Below are 27,454 nucleotides of genomic sequence, written 5' to 3' on the forward strand. Positions count from 1 at the left end.
ACCATCTCCTACCACCTCATCTTTCTCCTACTTGCAAACCTTACGTTCATTTATGTTGCTGCTGTTGTTTATGCTTCACCTTACCAAAACACATCTTTGTTTCTGACTTGTAGAGTGAATCTATCCACTGCTTCCAAGATATGAGTGACATGTGGACAAGAGTGATATGAATACCTGAAAGGAAAGGATGGTGGGGATGATAGACAGAGATAGAAAGAAAGAGCAAAGAACTGGCTTTTACAATATTTACATAATCCAACTCGATTCGTATTGCATTAACAATAAGCAACAAGGCAATGTGACCATACGCGTTATTCAATTTAGGGCTCTGGCTGCAGTCTCAGGGCATCACTGCTGCTGCAGAAAAGAGAGCAGAGGAGATCAAACTATAGCGAGGGGAAGGGGACACACGCTGGCACTGCTCAAGGCACATGGTCAGGGCCACTGTTGTTTACTAGAAAGTTCATGTGTTTTGGGGTGAAGAGGAGATGTGATGGTAGAGGCCTAAATTTAAAAGAAGTCGAAATCTGCGCCTACACTTTAATTCACAAGCCCCCATTGAGTTCCTGTCAGGAGCACTGTTGGCTGAGGGACGTGTGACACCTAGTGGGGAAATTCTGGGCTTCTGTGGCTTAAGATATATGCTTTTTGAAACAAGCCAGTTTTGAAACGTTTACTTCAGCCAACCCTTCTTGAGGTCATTGTTAATGTTTTCCACACACAATTGTTTGGACAACTAAGTCAAAAAGCGGAATTACCTCAGCATGATGTCCTGAAAGGAAGTACAATCTCAGCAGGGTTGCGCCTCCACAGCACTGGTGGTTATATGTGTCAGAGGGCAGATTTTAGTTAAACAATATATAAATTGGAGCGCTTGCATCAAAGACGGAGACGAGAAGAGTGAAGGAAATGTCGGTCAAGCCAATTTTTTGCATGACCACACAGTGCTGAGAAATATTCTTAGGCAGTATAAGTGTGAGTGGACCTATGGGTCTGAGGGGCTTCAAAAAGCGAAATGCGAGGGAAAATCTATACATAATTTAAAGAATGCTTGTGTAGGGTGATGGTACGATCCCCACCTTCTTTTCTATAGTCCTTTACCAAGACACTATAATCCAATTGCACCTCATGGCTTGTATTTTTTCAGTCGACAGTGAGACAGTGATCTCTGCAGTTCTGTGTGTGTGTGTGTGTGTGTGTGTGTGTGTGTGTGTGTGTGTGTGTGTGTGTGTGTGTGTGTGTGTGTGTGTGTGTGTGTGTGTGTGTGTGTGTGTGTGTGTGTGTGTGTGTGTGTGTGTGTGTGTGTGTGTGTGTGTGTGTGTGTGTGTGTGTGTGTGTGAGATAGAAGAGAGAGAGAGGAGGGAGGGGAGAGAAATCAGTGTGAGTTGTGAGGCAGCTTGTGGGTTATACAAGAACCTCACATCTGGTTGCCCCTTTGCTGTGTGTATGTGTGAGCTAGGTACAGAGCAAGCCGGTCGCCTCTGTGTGTGCGCCTGTGTGGGCGTTGCTTTCTTTTTTAGTAGAGTAAGCCAGCAGCAGTAGCTGTAGTACACCGGAGCGTGTTCAGTATCTGGATGTTTGTGCTGCCTCTCTCAGCTGCGGGACGAAGCCTTTCTGTAGGTATACACACAGCAGCACACTTACATGTGCACACAATGCTGTTTTGACTGTTTACCTTCTGTTTTTCCTTGTATTCTAGTCTGCTAATATCTGTACACTGATGTTTTTTGCTTTTATGTATCTGTAATTAACATATTGTGTCAAGGCAAAGAGGAGCGTAGAGGCTGTACAGGCGTGTTCTCTTCCTCTTAGATTTCAGACAGTTGAGTGAGGTGACAAAGGAATTAAAGTGTGCTGCTTATTATCAAAAGCATGTGTCGACCACTCCAGCATGTTCGCACATTTGCATGCAAAGCAGATTTTCATACAGTATTTCCATAAACCTGCTTTGTTTATTTTGCGACTTGCCAGTTGAAGGGACTGAGCATCTTTACACTATGTGCAGGCGTTGTGTTTGTTTGTCTGTGCACGTGTGGGGTGCATTGTGTATGCCGTGTCCAGTTTCCAATAGTGTGGAACCTGAGCTGGCTGCTATAGTGTGACATGACATAGGAACTGTCAGACTCCAGAAGCAAAGGGCAACAACTAGGGGAACTAGAACAAGAAGCTTAAGAGAAGGCGAAAAAATGACAGGACTTGGGTTTAAAAAATGGACCAATTAATGCAGTTGAAGACAAGTATCTTCCTGCTTTTTCTTCCATCTTAAACAGATTATGGGTAAAAAAAAGAAAGAAAAAAAGGCTAAGAAAAGGATAGATTGATAAATTTGTAGGATTGCTTTCCCATATGTGAGGAGAGAAGGCTCATGTGCCCACCACCCCATCCCACCCAGGGACACTTGTCCCCGGTCCACTCCCTCTGCCTGTTTCTTTAGCCGCAGTCTTGTTGCTCCCTTAAATCCTGTTGCAAGGGCTTGGTGCTGAACGTGCTCAGAATCAGAGCTAAAGAGCCATGGCTGGGTGAGAGGGGAAAATACAGAAGACAATTCAAAGAAGTCAGAGGAGGAAAGAAAGATTTAGGCAAGGTAAGAGAGAAGATCCCATGTATTGTGGTTATACAGGATAGGCTCTTTAAACTGGCATGTAAACAAAGCATATATAAACAAAGGGGGCCCACATTGCTAGCAACATACCTGTTTACAGAGCCTAGACTGTGTATTAACACAGTTTTTTATCAGCACACAAACAGCACGGACAGGTAGCTCATCTTAAAAGAATCTCATTGTTTTTGACATAAAAGTGATTTTGACAACGAGCATTCTCCAAAAAAAGAGAAAATACTACAACAGATGAAAGCAGTGGGGATTGCCTGAGGAGAGTGAAGAGGAATGGTCTGATGAAGGTATGATGAGTGACTCTACCTTTTATTGATTGGTCCTCTCAAATGCAAATGCTGGATCAATTGCAAGGTTTCTTAGGGCACCCCTTGATTGTTTAACTACAGTTTTTTTTAAATCAATTTTCTAGTTGAGCTCATGGCAAAGAGGCTTTTGAAAAAACTATCATTTTTACATCAGTCCTCAAAATGTCTCTTCCAAAAATAATCAAATATTTTCTCTCACTCTACATATGGCAGCAAGTAAGGTGGTGACTTATGGTGAGGTAGTTACAGCCTGCATACGAAGTACAGTTAAATACATTCACAGTGCACACATGAGGTTCTTCTGGGAGATACTGATGTGTGTGTGTTTGTATTTAAAAAACATTTTTTAACTAAGTGCAGCATCAGCAACAGAGTTTTAAGTAGAATGTGTTTCCTGTTTTTTTTAAGTTCATTTTGTCATGCACATTGTATACACTAAATTACAGAATAATGTTTATACCTTATTTTCAATAGAGAAATAAAATCCACATACAAGCCAATAAGAAGAGACGATATTGGAGTCTTTAATTCATTTAATAATAAAGAAACTTTGGCTGTGCAACAAACTGTTTATATCCAACCAGTGTGGGGTGTTAGATTAAAACAAAACAAAAAAAGATCAACTTATGCTATTCTGGCTCAAGAAAAATAGAGTTTTCAAAATATAATAATGCACCTCCAAACTATGACTGATTACCTGTCAATGTGCCTAGCAGAGCTCAGCGATAGCCACCATTTTCAGCATTTTTCTGTTGTAAATGTCCCAACTGGGGAGACCCGGAGGCTTACTCTTCTATACTATGGTTGGTTGGTTGCTGATTTTGTAGTAGCTCAATTGGAAATACACAGGATGCTTCACTAGATTCCGTGAAAACTAAAACATTTTAAGATGCTAGTAAATTTAACTTTGAAGGAGATGTTCCCTTTGTGGACGAGCTTATTTATTAGTTTTGAATGAAGTGTCACAATCAGTATTATCTTGCGGGATGAATAATAGCTGCAACCCTCTTCCTCTGTATGCAAATAAATATATATGGGGGATATTTATTCAAGTGAATATTGCTCATAAGCTTTATGGCACCTAGGTTATTTATACACTTGTCATTCAGTGGCAAAAAAGGCCCTTCATTTCGTAGATTGTTATGAGTGCATGAGCTTAAACTGCGAGGTCTGATTAAAACTGCCAGGCCAGTGTACTGTGTACTCTGTTGTGTTTATTAACCACCATCTGTTTTCATCACTTGGCACCTTGCTTCACATTCATCACCTGCTCATTGCAGTGATGCCATGTTCTCCTACAGTTCCTCTGATGTTATAGTCTTAGCATTTTCTTTCAAAACCGTGTACATTTTTTTTAATACTATCTATGGTAAAACGTACTCACTCTTGTCATACTGCCAGTTGGTTTGTTTGTCAGTGTGGAGGTGGTACTATAGTCTTTGATCAGCACCGTCTTCACGTTGTGTAGGGATGGCACTGTCTGTCACAGAGACAAACTGATTCATGGAGTGAAAATCAAGATGCGTATATTTGTTTTAGACATGAAATTATTGCGGGCATACTGTGTAGGCATTCATTGCATGGTATTGTCACTAAGAAATTGATCTATAGTGTTACGGTTCAGCAGTCCAAATATTCTATAGAAATAAATATATTTTATCTTAGGAAGATAAATCGATGGCCTGGAGTGATGCAAGTCCATTTGGTGAGTATTCCTAAACTTTCACAGAACAGACCATGCTTGATCATATTCAAAAGATTTCCTCTTAAGTCCTTCATTCATTGTCTTAAATACGGCAACTCCCACTTATTCTGTCTTACTGGATAAGCTTAGCTATTAGTTAACAAGAGTAGCTCTTCCCTAACATGTGAGGGTGCCACAGCATTAAAAAACTAAACGCTGTATTTATGCAATGCCGTATGAGTTGTATCTGAAAAGATGCAGTTCGACTCTGACAGCCAGGGAAGGGCTTTCGAAGTCATAACTGATGCCTTGTCACACAGTCAATCTCAGAACACATAGCTGCCATACACCCTCTCCAGTACAACAGCAGGAACTTTAAATTGGGAGGGAAAAGGGGGAGACATCTCCCAAATAAATTAATGAGGAAAATGATTGACAGATTCTCCCCTCTGTCCCATTAGTAATAGTATGGCAGAAGCTGCAGGATATGAGGCAAAAGCACTAATCAGTACTGTTTCTGCAAGCAGTAAGAGTTTAGTGGCTCACAGGCCGTTTTGCCCCCCACACACACACACACACACACACACACACACACACACACACACACACACACACACACACACACACACACACACACACACACACACACACAGGAGTGATTTTCAAAAGGAGATATTAGCTTCTTATTTAATTTCACAACTTTTTAAAATGTATTTTTAAACCACTTTGAGTTACAGAAATAGGAAGTTTGAGAGTGAAATGAGTAAAGGCAGTTTAAGGATGTGCAGAAAAATCTATGTTAGGTTAGATCAAGGGTGTCCAAACTTTTTTGACGGAGGGCCACATACAGAAAAATCTACGAAGGGCTGGGCCACTTTGCAAAAATAACACATTTATCAGGACATGTAGCTGCTCCGATGTTTAGTTTCATAGTGTCTTCGTAAATTGTAATCCTTCTTCACGGCAACACTTTCCTTGTAAATTAAACAGACACATTTCCCCTCAGAGCCGGCCCAAGCCTTCATGGGTCCCTAAGCAGAATTTGATTAGGGGGCCCCTCTCCAATGTTAGGGCTGACCAAATCATTGACTATTGTTAAATGCCATTCAGACACCCAGTGTTTTCTGCTATTGCCTCCAATGTCCAGCTGGGTGAAAATAGTAGCCAGCCGAGATCCCGACCCTCGCAGGGGGGTCCCGGGAGATTTTTTTAACTTTATAAAGTGAAATGCATGAATCTGGTGCACTTTGAGAGGAAAATGAAGAGGCTTAATCTGAATAATTTTGTATGAACAAATAATTTGGAGACACTGTGTCAGATGAATTAGAAGCTATTGAAGAAGGAAACATGGATTTTCCCCAAAAAATTAAATCAAAATTAAAAGGGCCATATTACATTATGGCCGTGGGCCAATAAAAAGCGGGCCGCGGGCTGTAGTTGGCCCGCGTGCCGTAGTTTGGACACCCCTGGGTTAGATGTACAGTATATATCAATGCATGATGGCACTAGTTTCGTACAAACCACGTGTGCAGAGAATGACCGCGGGCTGGAATCGAACCCGGGTCCGATGCTGGCCGAGGCCCATGGGGGGGACACCCTACCAATTGAGCTAAGGGCGCCCCCTATCTATTAAGGTTTCTAAGTATCATTCTTTCAGTATGCGAGTGGCACATACATAGGTGTTATTAATAATGCATACAAGGCACAACAGGGGCTTCCAAGGACTGAACCGGCAGAAGTAAGACCTTAATATGTCCATGTTGTGGTGGTTGGGAAATCAGCAATCTTTGTGTGCTGGTTCTGATCTGTCGTTGAGTTGCTGAGCCAGCAAATGGAGGCATGGATGTGCTCTGCTCTGTTCAGAAACGCACTGTTGTCTGTTTGTGACACGTGTCAGTTGAATGTGATCTTAGACTTTCGGTTGCTTGACAGGGGTTGTATATGTGTCTGGCTGTGTTTTAAAAATACTTCTTGCTTGTCTATTGGTCCATCTACCTGCCTTCATTTTTCCCACTCATTTGAAGCTGGGGTGGAGGATTTGGGGAAAAAATGGCAGTTGGGATAGAGATTCGAATTCAAATACCTCAACCGCTCCACTTGTTCTCTTTGGTCCCTCCCCTATTGTCCCTCTCTGACACGCTTTACACCAACAACGTCGTGCCAAAGTGAATGGACAGTCCCAACAGCCAATAAGAACAGAGAATCGGAGCCTCGCTCTGACTGGTCAAAGTGTACAGCTCATGTTAACTTTGACCAATCAGAAATCATATACCCCAGCTTTAATTACTCATTACTTCTCTTTCCTGATTCCATCTTTCGTGCTGTGTCATAATCTTTCTGTCTAGTTATCCGCATACATCTTTTTAGCTGTCTGCAGTTTTTCTGTTTAATCAATTTGATGTTTCTTTCTCCTCTATCCCCCTCCTTCTTGTTTCACCTTCGCCTGTCTTTTTTTCTCTTTGTGGAAAATCTTCCTTCTTAATTATTTATGAAGCGTGGCTGCGTGTGTGGCTGTCAGCTGTAGCACATTGCTTTTTTCTCTAGAAAGAACAATCCCTGAATTCCTGGAAAATTCATGTTTCATATGTTCCTAATTAGCCAAAACATCCTTCTCAATATTCATTCGAATGCAATTTCTCACAACTCTCGTCATCATGTGTTACCTCTCAGCAGAATATGTTGCCAAGGAAAGTGTCATACACTTGCATCAGGATGTGGTATTATTGACACATTTAATCCACAGCAGACAATATTTATGTAGATGTGTTAAAAACATTTTTTTGTGTGTGTTTTCCCTGCATGCCAACAGTGAGATATCAAAGTGTTAGCTAGCTTTTGCCTGATGAAGATTGACTTTTCAGAAATGCTCTAATTGTGGTGTCAGTGAGAAGGGAAGTGTGAAATTGTAATGGGTATGGGGCCGCTGGGTGTCATATCTGTGATCTAGATAAAGTATTCAACTGATTCACCACCATGGACAACAGATTTATTTATTTCAAAAACGTATTCAGACATTATGATTATAATCCTTTAATTTAGATTAGAATACAGTCATTCTTTTTCAGATATACAATAAGTTTCATGTAACTCACTTACACTTAATAAAACAAACAGAACACTATGAACATATAGTCTAACAAATGGACATAACTAAATATCAAAATGTTGCTGTGCATTCTATCTTAATCATACTGCACTTTATTTCATTGCCGTGAGCACTTAAGAATCTTTCTGCTCTTGCAGGTATTACTGTCTTTTCCTCAGCATTCAATACAATTCAAACAAACTTAAAACATAAACTAACTGGTACCATCACTAGAAGTGATTCACAAACCAATCGCCAAATGCTGCAATATGTGAAACAATAATGTATTATAAAGTAATTGAGAACATAGACACTTTATAAACAAAATTGTAATGTTTTTCAGACTCTCCCTTCTTTTGGTCTCCTCCAGGATTGGGCGCAGTGTTTGTCAGTCGCCCACCGTAAACCAAAGTGGGCCAAACCACATACTGTAGGTCTGCCTTGACATCTGGTGCACCTGGGAGGCAGGGTCTTGACAAAGGTGGCAGAAAGGGAGGAAACTGGGTTATTATTTTGGGTATGGAGGTCAGAGCACAAGATTATAGTTGCTGGGGTGACATTATGAGTGATAAGTAGGAGGATGATGATCTCTCCATCTTTCTTGTGGCTCAGGGACTGCACAGAACAGCTGATGTACCCACTTCCTATTCTTTAATTTCTCCTTCTCATTCTCTTTATTCTATCCTTCTCTCTACTCTGTCAAGGCTTTTTTCATGTAAGACATTGTTTATTTGACATGAATCTGGCAATGTTCTCCAATTACGATTTCCAAAACAGAAATCAAGAAAACCATTACATAATTTATTTACACAATTGCACGTACTGTCAGCAAAGTCAAGCCTCAGGTTTACTGTGTGGAGTATTCTAATGAATTCGGACAAGTTGTCAAAACGCATGGAGGCTGCGTCAATCCTCAAACGGACAGTCTTTTCAACTTGGGTTGAAACCGTCCTTTCTTTGCTACTGTCAGCTGTCATTTCAGTGTCAGGTCGACGCAATGCTCCCGAGCACCATTCACCTCGGTCTCCATCAAATCCAGTTCACCTCAGATGTCTTGTTCCACACTTCATTCATCATTCTCTTGCACTTTACCCCCTTTATCACTTTACTTGTTTGAATTATTTTTGAAACATTTCTTTGAATTAGTCTCTCCTCATTGAAATAATAGTACTCACACTGTATCTCAGATTATTATCGCTCATGATCTGTTTCTATATCTTTTTTATTTTAATTTTTATACTTAATTTTGTCTTATGTCTTATGTGGAAGTTTGCCTAATTTAATTGTTTCACAATATATTTATTGCAGTATTTTTTTTTACAATACAAACAAACAAACAAACAACTGCACCATCACAACATACAAAACATCAAACTAAAGAAACAAAAATTAAAAAATATATAAAACATAAAAAAAAAGCAAATCTATCCCGTACTCCAACCCTCAAGGAAATTGTGCATTGTTTTTTCTACTAGCAGTGAGCGGGATGTTTTCTTCAAGGCTGGGGAGGCTCTTGGGACATTCTAATCCACTTTGACAGTGATGTATGCAGCTCCTGCTGCTCTGTCCACAATGTCAAAGGAGTTCGGGATCGCGACTCAGCTCAGATACTTCTGTCTGAGGCATGTTCAGGTTGACTACCCCACAGTCTGCATGTACAATAATTTTTATATATATATTTTTTTTTTAAGATATTTTTGGGGCATTTTTATGCTTTATTGATAGTGCAGAGAGACAGAGGTGAAATGGGGCAGAGAGGGGAGTGACATGCAGAGAACGACCGCGGGCGGGAATCGAACCCGGGTCTGCTGCTGGGCCCGGCCCGGGGGGGGGACGCCCTACCAACTGAGCTAAGGGCGCCCCACAATCTTTTTTAAATTGTTATGGGTCACTCACAACTGATTCTGCACACAGACTAAACAAAAAAAATGTCAGCAGCATATGCTTCACCACCCTCCATCTTTGTTAAACAGTGACATTTAATTTTGTACTTACTGTTTAGTCACTCAAAGCTATATACAGCAGTTATTCTCCTTTTCTCATCATCCATTGTGCTTTACACAATCGGGCTCATGTCTGCCAGATTAATGCCCTCTGTTTGTTCTTGTGAAAAAAAAAGATTAATGTTTGGTAGTGTAATGACAGGTGCAGGAGAGTTATTATTTAATTAAGAGACTAAGAGCCCTTTGGGTGTTCATTCATCTCGGAAGTCGTTCTTTTATATCACCTATGAAGTCCTATTAATTGCGGTCATGGATGAATGCATTTAAGTTGATAACATGAGAGAATGATTTTTTATTAACTGTGGGAAGCTGTGGGAAGGTCTGACAGTAGACAGTGACACAATACAAAACAGTTTCAGCTGGATGAAATATTAATGTAGCTGTGTGGATGCAGTACGGTGATGCTTTTTCTTTTGTTTGTGGCTATACACCTGAAAACTTACTTTTGTTAAGATACCATATTGTGGTGTCATTTGTATGGGGAGCGTTGTTTAACTTTGAGACTAATTCATTTGCTGTGGTCGGACTTGTCTATGTGCTTCTTTTTGCTCTGGATGGCAGCTATTTTTTTCTAGCTAGTTGTAGTTAAATCCTAATTTCAAGTCTCCTTAGCAAAAAAGTGCAGAATGTTATTGTCTTTCAACTGGAATTGGTTTTTCCTTGAGCTGTCAGTGTCAAGAGATGCACTGCTTTTCTCCCCGTTCACCGTTTCATTGCACTTTTTAATCACTTGCTTTCCATCTCTTTGACTCTGGCTCTCCCTCACTGGTTTTTCTCTTTTGTGAACATGCAGAATTGATGGACTGTGAAATATCACCTTCTGGGCTTTTAAACTGTCTTTTAGCATCCTGAATAGGGGAGGATGAATACAGTTTGACGTTAGCACCTGTCTCAGGAATATAAGTGACATTCAGAGATAAATGTGAATGTAACAGACAGTAAACAAAGATGTCTGTCCTGCATGCACACTAAATTGTGTTTTTCCTCCACATTCACACATATTCTGTATTTCTTATGTGAAGTCTGGCACACTAAGTCCTGCTACAAGGTATCAATATAGTTGGTCACTGTTGACACATCTCCTCAGAGTTTGAACTGTGTCACCTACTCAAACACACTTGTCATCGTGCTGCATCAAAAGACTCATTACCCCAGTCTGAGACCAGCTTTATCTATAATGCTATGAGAAGAAGTGAAGAAGTTTGATGTGAGCACAGTGCACTGCTGGACTGTTATTATTAAGAAAAGAACACAGTAAATATACCTCATCATCTAGCTAAGTGGCTGTTTGCTGTCTACCTGGCTGAGCTCTTCACCGGCTGTTTTGTCGCATTGTATTTTATAGGCTCAGTAATGGCCCTGAGATATTGGTATCCAATGGAGCACCTTGTGAAAGTTTATTGAAGAACTTTTGTTAAGGTTTTGTGATGGATTGGGTGATGTGAAAGAGAAGTGTGCATGTTTATGTCTCATCAGTTTGCACAGAAATATAATATAGTTCTGATATTTAAATTGACATAATACTGATGTAAACGTGGTTTCGCAATGTTGATACTGTTCCGTATTCTTGCTGAGAGAGTAAAAACATTAGGAGTGAAGATGATCTGAATAAAAGAGGAGACAGAAATATGATTCATTTGTCACTGATGAAAGGATGACTTTATTGAGTTGAATGGAAATATGGCTCAGTCTGAACTGTGTGGGTGTTCAGTGTCAATGTTCTGAGGTGCGCTTATTGTATTTCATTCAGTTATTGAGGTTAGACATTTTGGATTTTTGAACCTTCTTTATGCTACCTGATCAAGTGGTAAATCACAACTATGAGTTTGAACACTGCTTTTTAATGTGATGTGCTTATACTGACGAGCACCTAATTATCATTTATTTATTTATTTTAACAATATTATGAAAATTAGGGATGGGCATTTTAAGAAATTTCATTGATCGATCATCGGGAAAATTAACGAGCAATTATCGAGCAATCGTTATCTTTTTTTACATATTAAAAAATGCCAACAGAACATCCAAAATACAGCGTTTTACCATAGACTGTATACAAGAGGTTTTTACTCAATTACATCTTTATTCCAAGATCTTCCAGGCAAACTACAATCTATTAAGACAAGGCAACTTTTTAAAATAAAATAATAATAAAATGCGGCGCTGGTTAAAGCCCGAGGCTATGAGCCAACAAGGAGCCAATGCTACGATACCTTTAAAGTTTAAACACATATGCGCCTTCTAAGATGCTGCCAAATACTGCATAAGGGCACGGCACGTTTCTCTGAGTGGTAAAGGACCTAACTTTACTTCATCTAATAAACAAAATGTGCAAATTAGTTCCCTGATGAAGGCGAAGTAGGAAAGCATGGACGCTAAAGTTAGCCGCTAATACTAGCGGCGCTAACGTCACACGTTAAACAGGGTCGGATGTAGGCTTCAATGTACAAGTGGTACATAATTCGGTTTGTTTAAGTGCTGTACTTATACAAGGTTTCACAATGCTTAATGAACTTAGTTATTTTCGGTTCTAAAGCTGTCCGGTCCGATGCCAAACTTTGCCTTGACTTCTTCCTGTTTGTTTTGACATCTACGGCAGCTCGCAGGCTGCTGCCTGAGCCTGTTCTGTTGTCTCCTACTACTAGTTAAGTATGTCCCCCTGCTGGTAGGATGTTTAATTGCTGCCCATACAGTCTATGGTGCTGCCACATAGTGAAACTCATTGCTGTGCTGCCGGACTCACACTGCGCAACACAACGGCTATATGATCGATAACAATTTCACGTGCTCGACAATATTCTTAATGAGCAATGATCGATTAATCGATCAATTATGCCCATCCCTAATGAAAATGTATATGTACTACCACATACAACCCTAGGTCCATGCATACGACGTGCTTCTTATAGTTGATGTAAGGGCATTTTGTCGATTCTGGTTTTGCTGGCTGTTCGTCATTTGTTCAAGAGAAAGTAAAAAAAAAAAGGTTTGACTTACATAGCATAGCAGACATCACAACATTGCTTCACCTCAAGAGAAACTCTTAGTGCCAGGATGGTCTTGAGATAGATATTTACTGTAGTGTACTGTAATATACAGCGGGAAACAACCTCTGCCTGAATCTTTCATTCTCCACTCTTCTCCTCCCCCATATGTCCTATAATAAGATCCAGTAGGCTAGATGAAAGATGCATTTCTATACAATAGGCTTTGCTGACAGACCTTCATATCCTCATGTGTCTGTGTTCGCAATAGTCTTCTCCATGTGTGTTGATACATTGATGTGCTTTTCCATGTGTTAGTCAGTGGGTAATTTTATTTGTTAAGTATCACTGGGTCATACTAAGCCTTCCATTAAGCTACACATATTGTTTTCCAACTTACCTTATACAGTATTTTTTTAGACATCAAGGTTTTTGTGGTTGCATAGCAACGCTCATCTAAAATCTTATATTTTTGCCTGAATATGACACATCCATGCCCTCAAGAAAACAAAATGATGAAGCAGTCTTTTTCAGCTAGGTAGTGCAGTAAAATCCAATTTTACATCCTTACTTTAGTGCTCAAGTTTTGGCATTGTGGAACTGATGGATCTCGGTTTTCAGTTGCAGGAAAATGAAAATAAATTAAATGGACTTGTATTTTTTCACATAAGTTTACACTAAGAGTACAGCAGCCGCCAGCCAGTCACGTTTTATGCAAATAAGTCTAGCCATTATTCGTACAAAAACTTGCAAATCAATCAATGGTTATGTTTCTAAGTGTTTTTTTGTGTGGCCTATTTTGTGTATGGGTTTATCTAGTCCCGGTCCACCATAGGGACTGTACTTTATATGATATTTACTAGCTAACTCGCCATCACTAACGATTTCAGGACAGTTACTCCTCCGAGGTTTTTTCAACCCTACTGCATGGTAGTATAAAAATAACTATAAAGATGACAAGATTATTGGACAGATGAATGAATGGTCGGAGAAGATTTCATGCCATCAAAAGGGAAGACAAATGAAGGTTTTATGTTGGGTTGCAGGAAGTTGCATCTCTGCTAACAGAAGGATAAATTCCATAGCATTCTTGTTAATGAGCGTAGCAGGAATAGGATTATTGTTATGCAGAAGGAACGTAGGCGCAGAGCCTGGAAATTACCTGCCATTGCTGTGAGAAACGAGTCTGCCTTGACACAGTGCCCAAGGCTAAATATGTGCTTCTTCCTCCATAAAGACACTGTCATGACATATAATCCTGGATAAGAAATGTATGCCTGTGGTTGATATCCCAAAGCGGTATTTTTTTTAGCATTTTTTTTACTTATCAATTTGCCCTTTATATGTGAAACATAAACGTTAAATGTAAATACATATAAATGTACCTGTGACGTAAAAAAGGATTTCCCCTTGGGGACAATAAAGTCTAAAGTCTAACAAAAATCGTTTGTGTGGATTATACTATCGATTATCTACATCATATGTCTTTATTTATTGATGAAAGATCAGCTCCTCCCCTCACTGATTCATTGTTGACAACCCTACACGTTCACATACATGAAGGAACATGCAGCATCACAAACTGTTTGTGCATGCAATTGCATAATGCATGCAAACAGCTCCCTGGAGAGACGATGGAAGAATGAAAGGTTGCGATCAATACTTTCAAAGCAATGTTGAACCCTGTTTATCCCATCAAAGTAGTATTTAGTTAATGGGAAAGTAAATCGTATTGATTGAAATGGATTCAGTTGAGAACCAATCAGAAGGGTTTCCTGAGAAATGGCGAAGGCTTGTATCCGAACATCCAGATAACTTTCCAGTGCAGTTCCATAGGGATTATTTAACGTACATTTAAAGTGCACGGATGTCTGAATTTCATTGGATTGGGGGCAAATGCAGTGTAATGTATTCATTTTCTCTCCTGTATTTACATCAGAGATGGGCATTTAAAGAAATGTCCTTTATGGTCAATTATTTTTTGAAGATATTTTTTTGGCATTTTTTCGTATGCTTTATTGACAGTGTAGAAATGGGGCAGAGAGGGGAGTGACATGCAGAGGACGACCGCGGGCTGGAATTTAACCTGGGTCCGCTGCTGGCCGAGGCCCATGGGGGGGACGCCCTACCAACTGAGCTAAGGGCGCCCCCTTTATGGTCAATTATTGTTTTAATTATTATTTCTTAAAGCGGATACGAGTAACATTTAAATATCTTTTAAACAACCTCATGTTTCCTCTGATAATCATAAATTACCTTTAACAGCAAACGAGACCATCAGTGCAAAGAAAGACGTTTTTATATAGTTTTTATTACTGCTTTTGGTCTGGTCGCACACCCAGTCCGATTTTCGGTTCGCTCGTGCAGGCTCTATGGTCACATATCCGTATTGGTTGCAGATTTCAGTGTGGCGCTGCAACGCGATTTGAGAAGCCTATCCCTCCAGGTGAGGGAAGGGGAGCGGGAGCCTTGTTTGAGACAGTTATTTGTCGTCATAAATGACTGATAACGGGGCTGAACCATCAAAGAAAAAAAAGAGAATGCAATGAAGAAAAGCGAAAAGGGAGAGTGAGTGATAGGCGGGCGGGAGGACGTTGCCAAGCAACGTGTATACAATTTCACGAGAGCGAAACTAGACTGCTAAATGAATGAGCGGTTGGTACTAACACAAAGTTTGCTTTGCTTCACCATCATCAGATAACCATTATCTGAAATAGTCATTATTTACATCAACAACACAAACACATTACCTCATCGTGATCCATAGTCTACTAACTGCCGTCTCTCATTCATTCGCTTTCTGTGAGGACACAGCTCCGTGAGAGAGAGAGTAGTTAGGTGACGCTGCTGAATCAACTCATTGCAAGCAGGTGTGTGTACTGACTGGCATTAGTTGATGCAGTGTCAAAACCACTCTCACGGAGCCGAAAAGAGTCCTCACACTTTCAACACACGAACATGCACTATATTGCGCCCTTCTCAGTCCACGCTCACGCGCCTGGCACGAGCATTTGCGACAGCGGGCGTCGTAAAAATACTACCGCTTTTGTCCAAAGGGGACGCCAACGTGCCATCTTACTCGTAGTGCCTTTAAATATTAAAAAAGAAAATAGAGTGTGTTTTTACCAAATACTGTATTGGCCTAATATAAAAAATGTTTTTACTAATTGAAATCTTCATTTCAAGAACTTCTAGTCAAACATCAATACATAAAAAAAAGACAGTTTAATTTGAATTTTTAAAATAAGATTGTAATAGCCTATGTGGCGCTATTAAAAGCCCGAGGCTCTGAGCAAAACAATGAGCCAACGCTAAGGCACTAACACATTTGAGCCTGGTAAAATGCGACCATAGACTTTGAGGGCCAGACACATTTCTCTGTAAAGGACCTAATGTTTCTTCATCCCAAAACAAAATATGCAAATAACTTCCCTGATGAAGTCTGAGTAGAAACGCATAGCCGATAAAGTTAGCCGCTAACACTAGCGGTGCTAACGTGACACGTTAACCAGGTTCTGATGTCGTTTTTCAAATGGAACACAATGTGGGTCGTGGTTGAGTTGTACTTTTGGGTTCTAAGGCTGTCCAACGCCAAACTTCGCCTTGACCTGTTCATGTTTATGTTTGACATCTACCTCTGTCTCCTAAAAATAGTTAAAGTATCGCCCCCTGCTGGTAAGATATCTCATTGCTGTCCATAAAGTCTATATTGCTGCCACAGTGAAGTTTATTACATTGCTTCAGGACACTACACACCGCAACCTTTTTTTTGATCGATACAAATTTCACACGATTTTGGCCGACGTGTGTGTTTGTGTCAGTATTAAAAGTTGATCTTACGGTTTGACTAAAATTGAGACTTTAAATGGAAAAGTGAGTTGAATTATTTTATTAATTATATGTTGTGTGTGTATGTGTGTGTGCTTTTAACTTGTGTCGGCCTGTTAGTTGTATGGCATATACACATGAATATGTGTGCGACAGACATGCACTGGAATATTCTGTAGGTGGAGTTTGACTGGGAATTTCCATCTTATTCTTAAATCACTATTTGTTATGATGCGACCTGACTCGACATTGGTTGCTCTGTGTCATTGTTTATCAGTTCATAGAAAAGGGGATTTATGTTAAATGGTCTGACCCCTGCAGTCTAATCCTGTTGGTTGTATCCACACATGCACGCAAGCATGCAGAGAGAGAGAGAGAGAGAGAGAGACCGAGAGAGAGGGAGAGTTCAATAACAGAGACTTGCATGCACTTTTCAACCCAGGTTTATCCAAACACGCAGCTTTAAGTCTGTCTGTCCAATCATTCGATTTTTTTTATGCCAAGCTGGAGCACCAGTTTCCAATCAGATTACATTTTGGTCTTTTGATGTATTTCATTTTTTACTTTCCCCCTCAAAAATGCACTGCATTTCCTTTGCCCTTTGCTTTACACATCAACAGATTTCTCGCCCAGCTGCGGTATGGTTTTAAATGATGTGCGTAGTCTGATATATCTTGTTCACAATAAAATTTTGATATCCAAACAAACATATGGGATTCAAGGATACATTTCTCTGAATGTGGTGACAGTTTTAATCATCAAGTATCAGTATTTTAACAAATGTTTTTTGGATATTGTGTTTGTTTCATTGAAATGCATAATGCTGCAAACAAGCTAGGATTTTTAGTTGTGTTTCTTTTCTCTATTTTAGAGGCTTTGACAACCTCATTAGGAAGTGTGCATTTCAATGTCAGTATTAATACGGAGTCTACTTGTGGGTCCTCTTTCTCCTTCTCTCTATTTGCATCCTTACCCTGTATTTAGCTGCTGAGAGATCTCTCTGCTCCTCCATAGTTGGATTTGCTCTTATGCTAGCCTTGGCAGTCCCCTCCAGAGACCCACTAGCATGTTCCTGCTCTTGTTATGGTTATTCCTAGCGTCATTTCAGAGTATGATAGCTGGGGAGACATGACAGGAGTGCCCACCCACGGGTTGTCTAATGGGAGGAGACAGAAATGAGGACGGGGAAAATAAAATGAGCAAGAGATGGAGGAAGATAGTGAGTTTTAGTCCAGCTCTCTACCCAGAGTGTAGCCTGGGTCTTCATGTGGCTTGCTAATGGGCTTTTGGCCCCAAGAGGGACCATGATTAGAGCCACCAAGGGGCTGCCTGTACAAGTAGAGTACAGCACTGACCTCAGGGCTACAGCGTGACACGAAAATCCACTGAGATGACCTCTTCCAAAAGCCTAACACTTTTAGCAAAGAGGTTGCATGCTTGATATGATTATTTATCAGAGCGCACATGACTCATATTATGTAAAGTACACATAGAAAATGTTATAAAGCATGAGAAATTACTCTGTTTTTTATGGCTTTTTCATGCTGTTTTTATTGTGATTTATTCAGAGCCATCGATAGAGCAAGGAGGCTGGCTTCTTTGGCTCCAGCCACGAATATTTTCTCAAAAGCCCCAAGTCTTTTTGGTTTTGAAAATAACTTTGTCTCTCTGACTGGACTGACAAATCTATTACTGGAGGAATACAGGATATATATATTATATTAATTTATGCAAAGGTGAAAAAAAATTGGCAAAATGAATTAAGAACTTATTCAGCTTTCTGCTAAGTGTTTCATTCTTTTCAGTTTCAGTTTCGACCAAGAATTTCCATTTGGTGCATCCCTTATCTGAAGTTTTACAGTTATTGTCTCTAAAAATGGATGAGTCTAGATTTGCATACATTTCTTCTTTGTCTTTACAATTGTGTCTGGGGAACGTATGTAATGCCATTTCTGTCATTTCATTGTGCTTTTTCTTTTTTCTTTCTTTGTCCTCATGAAAACGATGATACTGAAGAATTAACCAATGTAACTTCTTCTCTCTACAGGGCATAAACATAGTGGGACCCAGTAATGCAGATCCCACGCCTCAACCTCCTATTCCCGCCATGTACCAGCTGGATATCATCCTAAAGAAAGGGAACAACCTGGCCATCCGAGACAGGACAGGTAGGCGCTCTCTTTATTCTTCCTGGTACCTCAACAGCTTTATCAAGACTATCCATCCGACCAAATAAAGGCTGCCCTGGTTTCTGTCCATCTCTCTCAATTATTTTGTCACTGACACAGGCAATGCAGCAGCCAGGATGCTACTATGATGTGTGAAAGCTTCATTGTTATTGTATCTTCTTCTATTCATCTGCTCCCCACCAAAACGGTATTTTGGTCTCTTGTGTGTTTGTGTGTGTGTGTGTGTGTGTGTTTGTGTGTGCTATATTTCTCTTTCCACTATGTTCCCTCTATCTATTCTTCTTTCACTTTTTACTCCATTTCTTGTCTCTCTCATCTCTCTCTCTCTCTCGCTGTGAGTTTTTTCAAGCACCAATATATTCCTCCAGCTCACTCCATTTAATGAAAGAAATGTAATAGTGATGGGTCAATGCAGCTTCACGTACTCGTTTTGCTCATTGTGGGAAGAGATTGAGTTCATTCACCCCCTGCTCTGCACCACAATCAAATATATTATATCACATTAAACCACTCTGCTAAACAATATACTGCTTCACTGGGGTTGGAGTGTATCGTCTATTGTGGATGCTGTCCCAGCGCAGCCCCTTATACTGTGTTTAAGCAGCTGAATATGTCTTGCATAGTGAAAAGGCCAACCAACAAAAACAAGCGGTGCCAGAGATGTTCTTTTAAGCTCTCAGAGACAGTGGTTGGATCGTGACTGATGCCAATGTCTCATTAGGGGTTGTAGCAGTCAACATGACGACACATCTGAATAAGCTTCCCCTCTCTCTCCCGTAAATTTTGCCTGACCACCTGTGTGTCTGGATAATGAGCAGTGAGGTGCAGAGCTCACCTGTCCTGTCCTGAGCCCAACAAGACAGCTCGTTATAGAGATAAGGAGACACAGACGCACAGACGCACAGTCAAATAACAGTGGATTTAAAAAAATATCATACATTTTGTCTTATTAGCAAACCTTGTTGTAACACATGTTGGGTTGATGATACACAATGCTCACAAAAGGCTTCTTCTACATATTGATATATAAAGCAGTTAATGCCATCAAGTACTGTAAGGACCCATATTTACATGATGCTGCAGTTGTGCTGAAGGCGAAGGATAAATCTCAGGAGACAGATGTTGGATTGGTGGGATTTCTCATGAACCAATCAGCTTAAGCTCCCTTGTCAGATATGTTGTCTGGTGAACAGCTGGGTTATCAAATAAAAGAGGGTGCAGTGCAATTCTGGTATCTGTTGTTTCACTAAAATCCCAAACATGAATAATAAATGATACAAATAGTTTCCAGTTTTGTCCAGAAAATATTTTGATGCAAAAATCTTTTCAGAAATATATCTTCAATAGCCTCTACCTTTTTCTGAAGCCAGGGTTTTTTTTACCCTAATGCATTAACAGCAACTAACCTTTCCCATTTCACCTTATGATGTTGGATACATATCATGCTGGGAAAAAGCATTTTAGCCCTCGCTGAGAAGGAGAACATTACACCCCCTTTTAAACCTTATATGTTTAGACATTTGAGAATTTTGTCCTCCATTTGAGGAAAGAAAACGTCCTGAAGCAAACATTTCATGTTGAATTTGTTGTTGAACATTATTACATATATTACAATTCTTGTAGTTATCCGCTGTACTAATATATTTAAAATGGGTTTAATTCAAATTCAAAATAAGAATAAGCCCCTCTTTAACAGCCACAGGAAAGCCTTAGTAGTCGCGAGTAGTCCTATTATCATTTTAAGTTCTTGTGCTCGTGCATTTTGGCTGAGCTTGAGGCCGCTTTCAGTTTAAGTCTGTGAGTGCTTATGGTGGAGGGTGGACATTGAAGTTTGGCCTTTGACCATCTCACAGTTCAAGCATTCACATGAAATACTGCAATACTTACATATTTGTAAGTTATACAGAAATTATTATTATATTATCTGGCTCCAGACGAACTTCTTCACTAGAAGCAATAGTTACTACCGATTCTCAGTACAGTAGGTAGATGTAGTGATTGAGTGCAGATATAAGTAACATATGTTTATTTTTCAGCCCTGTGAATTCTACTTGTAAAATTACCTTGGTTTGCATTTCACCTCATCCTATATAGGCAAGACTCTCCCTCGGGTCTCTCAACCCTGACTTAGTTATCATGTATGAAGAGCTCCAGATGGGACTTTTATCAGCTTTGTAGGTGACCTTAGATGAAGACACACTGCCCTATGTCTCTACCCCTTGTTTCCTGCAAGTTGAGGCCTATGTATAGTTCAAGTGCTTTCATGGCAACCTCTCTCTCCATCTCCATCAAATCCGTGGATATGCAGAGTCCTGGAAATTGTATGTTTTTACCAGCAGAGTTTGGTGTTGCTATTTCCATCTTGTGAGGCGCAACCTTATATACAGTCTATGGGTGCAACATTGTTTTCTTGTATTCCACTTATGTGGAATGATTCTATTTATAGGGTCAGATAGTTGTGGGTACCTGATGATATGCTTAATGAGCTATGTAATGATATACAAAGATATATAATTCTTTGACTAAAGACTGGTCTGTGTAACCTCTTTGACTGGATGTTTGGTTTTTGATTGTGCTATGACAACTGGATGTGCATTTGTGTTTTTAACCATGTACACATAGTGAAGTTTTTGCTTGACTTTCCTGGCATTTTAAAAGCACCATAGAATTAAGAATAAATGTTTTTGTACATTTTGTTCCAAACATTTTTTAAAGCTAATCGCCTTTGAGGTTCCCTGTGCTGATATTAATCCTTCTCTGGCTCTGAAACTGAGGAGTGGACCCTTGACACACATTTCTACCACCAGAGTTATTCCAGCTGCTCAACTCCTAGTGTAATTATGCAAATGCACGACGCAAATTCTTAAGTACAGCATTTTATCACAGTTTAGTGTTACTTGCTGAATGTCAAATTCTTGCTATTAGAAAATTGTTCCTAAGAGAAAGTGCCTTATTGCAAATTATCTGCTTAGATAAACCCTTTGTGTTGCAATATTAATCATACTTTTTGTTGAAAGAAAACTTTCCTTATAGCAATTTATTATACAGACCAACATATATTCCTAACACTATTCCTAATCAGGAGTGGTAATGCATTTCTTTGGACCTTTAAAACATGGGATCCCTTTGCAGCATATGTCCATTTTTCAAATTGAACGTTCCATTAACAATTATATTTCTGAATATAAAGGTAGTACACACTGGGAAATAATCGTAAAAAATAATATAGATGTACTATGCAGTGGGTGTATCCTATCAGCTCTGTTCACAAGCTGCTTACTGTCTCTTTTTTTGTGTGTCTATTTTTACCTTAATGGTATGATCCATCCATCCCTTGTTTTGTTGTTTAGCCACTTGACATGCTGGGATGGGCTCATGAGAAGAATGTATATGCATTTATACAGGTATGAGTAGTTAAATTGAGTTTAAAGTTAAGTTGCCTCTAAACTGGTGCAATGAGTATTGGGTTATGTGCAGCAATAGCCTGATTCGTAGTCCTTGTACACCGCTAGAACAAGATAACCTGCTTTAAATTACTTCCTTCTAAGACTAAGTTATGATTAGCTGCTAGTGGCTGTGCATATTTAAAGGGCTAATATCAGTGTGGAGGTTTACAGAGATTAGGTTTCAGTTCTCAAGTATGAAGAGGATCACTCAGTTCTGCCCAAGCCCCAACCACAGCGAATTCTACCAGCATCCAATGCGAAAGTGACAAACATTGCAGTAAATTCCGGTGGCCAATAGGGGCAGGTTTCAAAGCAGAGCAATTTTTCCTTGACTCCAATGTTAAATAAGCTGTTTTCACAGCATTATTAAACCTATTTAAGACCAACAAACCATTCTAGTCTGTATGTTTAGTTCATATCTCCATGGACCATGACAACACTGAGGGGGGTGAATTTTTTTCTAGCAGGCTAGTTTTTATTCTATTGGAGGTTAAAATATATGAACAATTAGGGGGGTGGCCTCTTGAGTGACAGCTAGCCACTGTCCCTCACTTAGTCTACCGGTATTCAGTAGAGGGTGTGCTGTTAGCCTAGCTCCTGGCAGTCGTGCTAATGTTGCTAATTTAGTGTACGTCACGGTACGTCAGCTAGATGGCAGTATCTCCCTCCCCCCAATGTCACAGCAGAGCCCTTTTTGGTACGAGGAAATGAGGCGGAGTCAAACTTTGACAAGATGGCGAGGCGCATGGATTGGATGCAGTTGAAAGAACTGAGATCAGCCCGGATGATACATCCATTTTATATACTATCTATGGTTCTGCCGCACAACAGTTTCTTAAGATGAATAGTAAGAGATCCCGAGCTTGACTAACCTGTCTGCATTTTGTCCTTATTATTTCAAGTCCCCTTCATTGCTTTCTCACCTCCTATTTTAAGGCAGAATTCCACCGGCTGCCTGTCCGGTTTTTACTTTAGTCAGTGCGTGAGCGTCCACTTGCTCCGCTGAAATAGGCCTCGCTTCTATTTTTGCTGGATGCCGTAGCTCACCGCATCAATTTAGCACAGAACACATCGAGTTTAACACAGACTCCGACAAATAAATAAAACCTCCAGTTAATTTTCAAAATAAGACACTCGGTGTTCACTGCAGGTAACAATCTCAAAACAGAGACACATACAAGCATGTCCACTGTTCTTTTACTTGTTCGGATGCGAACAATAACCTTCCGTTTGTGTTTGTTTTTGTGTAAATACCACATATAAAGAATCATATTATCAAGCGTGATCGCCCGTCACTTTTAATTACTGCGGGAACTCCTCGGTCTCGCAACTCCAGCTGTCCAGCGGCGCTTGCCGTGCCTGCTTTGAAAACGGAGCCGGTGGGTGTTGACGGACTTGGGCGCACGTAGCAAAACCGTAGGACTCCGCACGCGCAGCCAGTGGAATTCCGGGGTCATTCTCCCACATGCTGTGCAGTTGTCCGCTATATTTCTGTTGCTGCTCATTCAGATCAGCAGTAATAATCAAGAGATCTTGTTATAGTGTCTCACACTTTGCATTTTAATTGCAGCATCAATGCTGTACATCAGAGAAGGTTCATTGGAGGAAAACTTCAAGGGAAGACAGTAAAGTCCTCCCAGCATTAAGCGGCAAAAAGAAGAGGCGTGTTTTTGATTGTATGTAATTGCAATGATGAGACAGGCTGACTCCATTTGTCAGCATCCCTTGATGGAGTTTCTTGTCTTTCCACCCTTACCCTATACATCCTCTGGAGCAGATTGCTTTCTGGGTAATGAGAAACCCCAGAGCTGCAACCATCTGTCAGTCCTGACACTACACAGGCCAGGAACTCACACTTAAAGACACACTCACATTTGCAGCCACACACAGTGCCTAGAATCTTAGCATGACACTGCTTCAGGTTTTCAGTTAAGCATGACTGAGGGTTTTATGGGCAGCTCTAATACATTTTTCTCATCTTGTGTTCTCACTGCCCATGACAAGCATCAATGAACTTACTCCATGGTGTTGGCCAATTCTGAATAAGTCAGCCTGCACTGTACTATAGTGAACCAGTGAGTGTGAAGAGGAGGTCACTCCTTCCCCTCTGTGCTGGGAGTAGAGGACTCCTCCTTTGAGTAGAAATACACAGTGCACATCTTGATATATAGTAAGTGTATTAGATAATGAAGATTATCCAGGGTTTCTCCCAGCAAAATGGCTTATGGAAATTATAAGCTTAGCTGAAGGTTCATAATACATTTTCTAAAAGTTCAAATGTTTTTTTTTAGGTGATTTTTTTTTCTATAGAAAAGGTGCCAAGCCTCCATCATAATACTAATCAGGAATATTTGTATTTTATTTGTCACTGACAAAGAAAGTAAGTACAGTATACATCTTATTTGACTAGCCATCAATCATCAACATACTTTAATCACTAACTTGATAGGAGCTGTTTCACATCATAAAGACATTTGATAAGTCATCTATCATAATCACACTTCAGCATCTGCAGGCAGAAACAAACGCCTTATCACACACATTTGCTCAGAACTGTGCTACAGGTTGTGTGATTGACGTGAGATACTGTATCTGTTAAACAGAAAATAGATTATTATAGTGCAGCACATGAACAACCTTATCATCTGGTATGTGATAATGGAAACCTACTCAGGATGTTGATTTAACAAGACATTATGTGATCTCCAAACAATTCATAAGTACTATCTTGCATTAATTTGCTGTGCATTTATGCACAGTTTTTTATTTCATCATACATTACTCACTGAATGTGTGGACACATATTGTATATTATGTTATTTTCAATGGGTTGTTTGGTGGACTGAAACAGTCCTGATTTCATACTGACATCTTACATTATTGATGGCTTTCTAATGCCATCAGCATGCACTCCGTCATCCATATTCAATGCCCAAAATGTTATCAGTAAGTCTCAGATCTACAATGCATTACTCCAGTTCAAACTATATTTCATCATAAATGAGTTTTTCTTATTTGATATACAGTATATATATATATATATATATATATATACAGTATATATATATACAGTATATATATATACAGTATATATATATATACAGTATATATATATACATATATATATATATACAGTATATATATATACAGTATATATATATACAGTATATATATATATACAGTATATATATATATATATATATATATATATATATATATATATATATATATATATATATATATATATATATATATATATATATATATATATATATATATATATATATATATATATATATATATATATATATATATTAATATAAGACCATCATTCTGCATAATGAAAGTAATCCAAACAGTAAGTTAATCTCTTTTCTCAATGAGTTCCATACTTATTTTAAGAACATGATATCACACTGTCCTCTTTAGAAATGTAATTACCTGCTCCTAAATTATCACTTAATAATTCAGGACCGTTTGTCTGCCTGCCCTGTAGGCTACTGAAACAGAAATCTATTGATCATTAATGTGTAATTAGAATCTACAGATTGATGATGATGAAATGGGGAAGTATAATAATGAAATTGTTCCGAACATCATTTTGAAGCTATTCTTTTAGAAATGGGTAGCTTATAACAAATCAGTATCACAAACAATGCTTGGCTTTTATGTGCGTATGAAAATATTCTTGATTGAGATACTGTGCCAAGTTGTGTTTAATGGGTTTTGATATGTTTGACCATGAAGTTATTGTGAGGACTGGGTGGAGGGGGGGGGGGGGGGGGGGTTTGGGACACAGGTGCGGACCAAGGGGTTTCTAAAAGTTATCCCCAGAGGGATAACCACTGAATCGCTAAAGCGAAGAAGGGGAGGGGGAGAAAGCAAAAAGCCACACAGGCTACTTTAAAATACCAAACTAAAGTGAGAACAAAACCATCACTGCCAAGCAGCTGAACGGACAGACAAACACTTCAACAATTATTTTCTCTTAAACTCAGAGGGCACTAGGATACAACCTCTCACTACCTCTTAAGGTGAGACAATGATCAGCACAGAGCACTGGGGTCTCAGCGCATATATAATCTCTTAACACCTGGGTTCAATCAGCCAATCAGTGCACACACACCTGATTGCAGTGAGGAAATCAGTCACCATTCTCACGGAGGCGAAAGATTCCGTGGACTCACAGGGCTGAAATCTACCGTTTCCTCACAATTATATCCCCCATATTATTGCCATTCTTCCTGCAAGAAGCCTCTTCTTTCCAGCATACATTATCTCAAAACGGTCTGATCATCCTGTCTCAGGCTGACAGCCTGGTGCTTTGTTATCAAGACTATTTAAAACAAGGTTGAGGCTTCATGTCGGAAATACATTCTTAGTTATATTGCCCTGTTGCCTCTGTAGACAACCAACCAGGCAGGTAGTTTGGCGTGTGCGTGCGTGGGTAACTGAAATTGCTAATGGCACAGCACTGCATATATTCCTTAAACTCATTACACATACTCTATGTACTGTGTTTGTGTGAGGAATTGGGAGTTTATAAAAGGAAAGTGAGAGATGTAGAGGTCTTTTAATCAATGGAATGATTGGTGGTTGTTGCTTAGGGGTTTGTCTGGAACATTTGGATGTGTACTTGTATGGCACCCCTGACCGGTGTTTATTACCAACTTTCTGTATTTTCTGCACACTCCTATAATGACTCTTACCTCACAGCTTCAACAGCTAGATCTCATAGTTCTGAAGTCTGCTAAATCCTTAATGGCATTGTAGATGACTTGACAGTGTGAATCGCAAACCCTCCAAAGGATCATTTGGCAAAAGGCCTGAAGTCTGACAAACTCATGTGGGACATTCAATTATTTTTATTTCATAATTAAATAGAGAGAAAAGCTGTTAAAATGATAAAAAAGTAGAATTAGTACATACTATTCTACAGAAATACTTATTCAGAACGTATTGTTGCTATATATACTACAATGTGAAATGTGTTGAAACACTACATACAACCAAATTACAGTGGTTGTGGTTGGAGAGACTACATTCTCAATTGTCTGATTCTTCGAAAAGATTGTGTTAGTGTTAACCCTTTTGATAAAACACCATTCAAAAGGTGATAGCAATTGTTGGTGATGGGGGCTTTTGTTTATATCTGGATCAGTGACTGTGCTTTTAAGCTTACTGCTTTTGCATTCTCAGATGTCTGGAAGGCAGTCGGGCTTATTGGCAATCAGTCGCAGTGAGAAGTACTTTTATAGTCACTGCCCATTAGGTGTTCACTGAGATAAGTGTTTGCTGGATTATGTTTTGTAG

At 39.5% G+C, this 27,454-nt stretch overlaps 1 protein-coding gene across 1 annotated transcript in view; it reads left to right on the forward strand.

Moving 5' to 3' along the window:
• mctp1a (multiple C2 domains, transmembrane 1a) overlaps positions 1-27,454 on the forward strand; it is a gene marked incomplete at both ends in the record, with an annotated part of 123,428 nt that overhangs the window by 25,403 nt on the left and 70,571 nt on the right. Inside the window, one exon of the mRNA XM_080048147.1 lies at positions 18,554-18,674. Within this exon, the coding sequence (XP_079904273.1) occupies positions 18,554-18,674 (121 nt within the window). The remainder of the gene's footprint in view (positions 1-18,553; positions 18,675-27,454) is intronic.

Source organism: Ammodytes marinus, assembly GCF_949987685.1.
Source record: "Ammodytes marinus genome assembly, chromosome: 2".
Classification (NCBI taxonomy): Eukaryota; Metazoa; Chordata; class Actinopteri; order Uranoscopiformes; family Ammodytidae; genus Ammodytes; species Ammodytes marinus.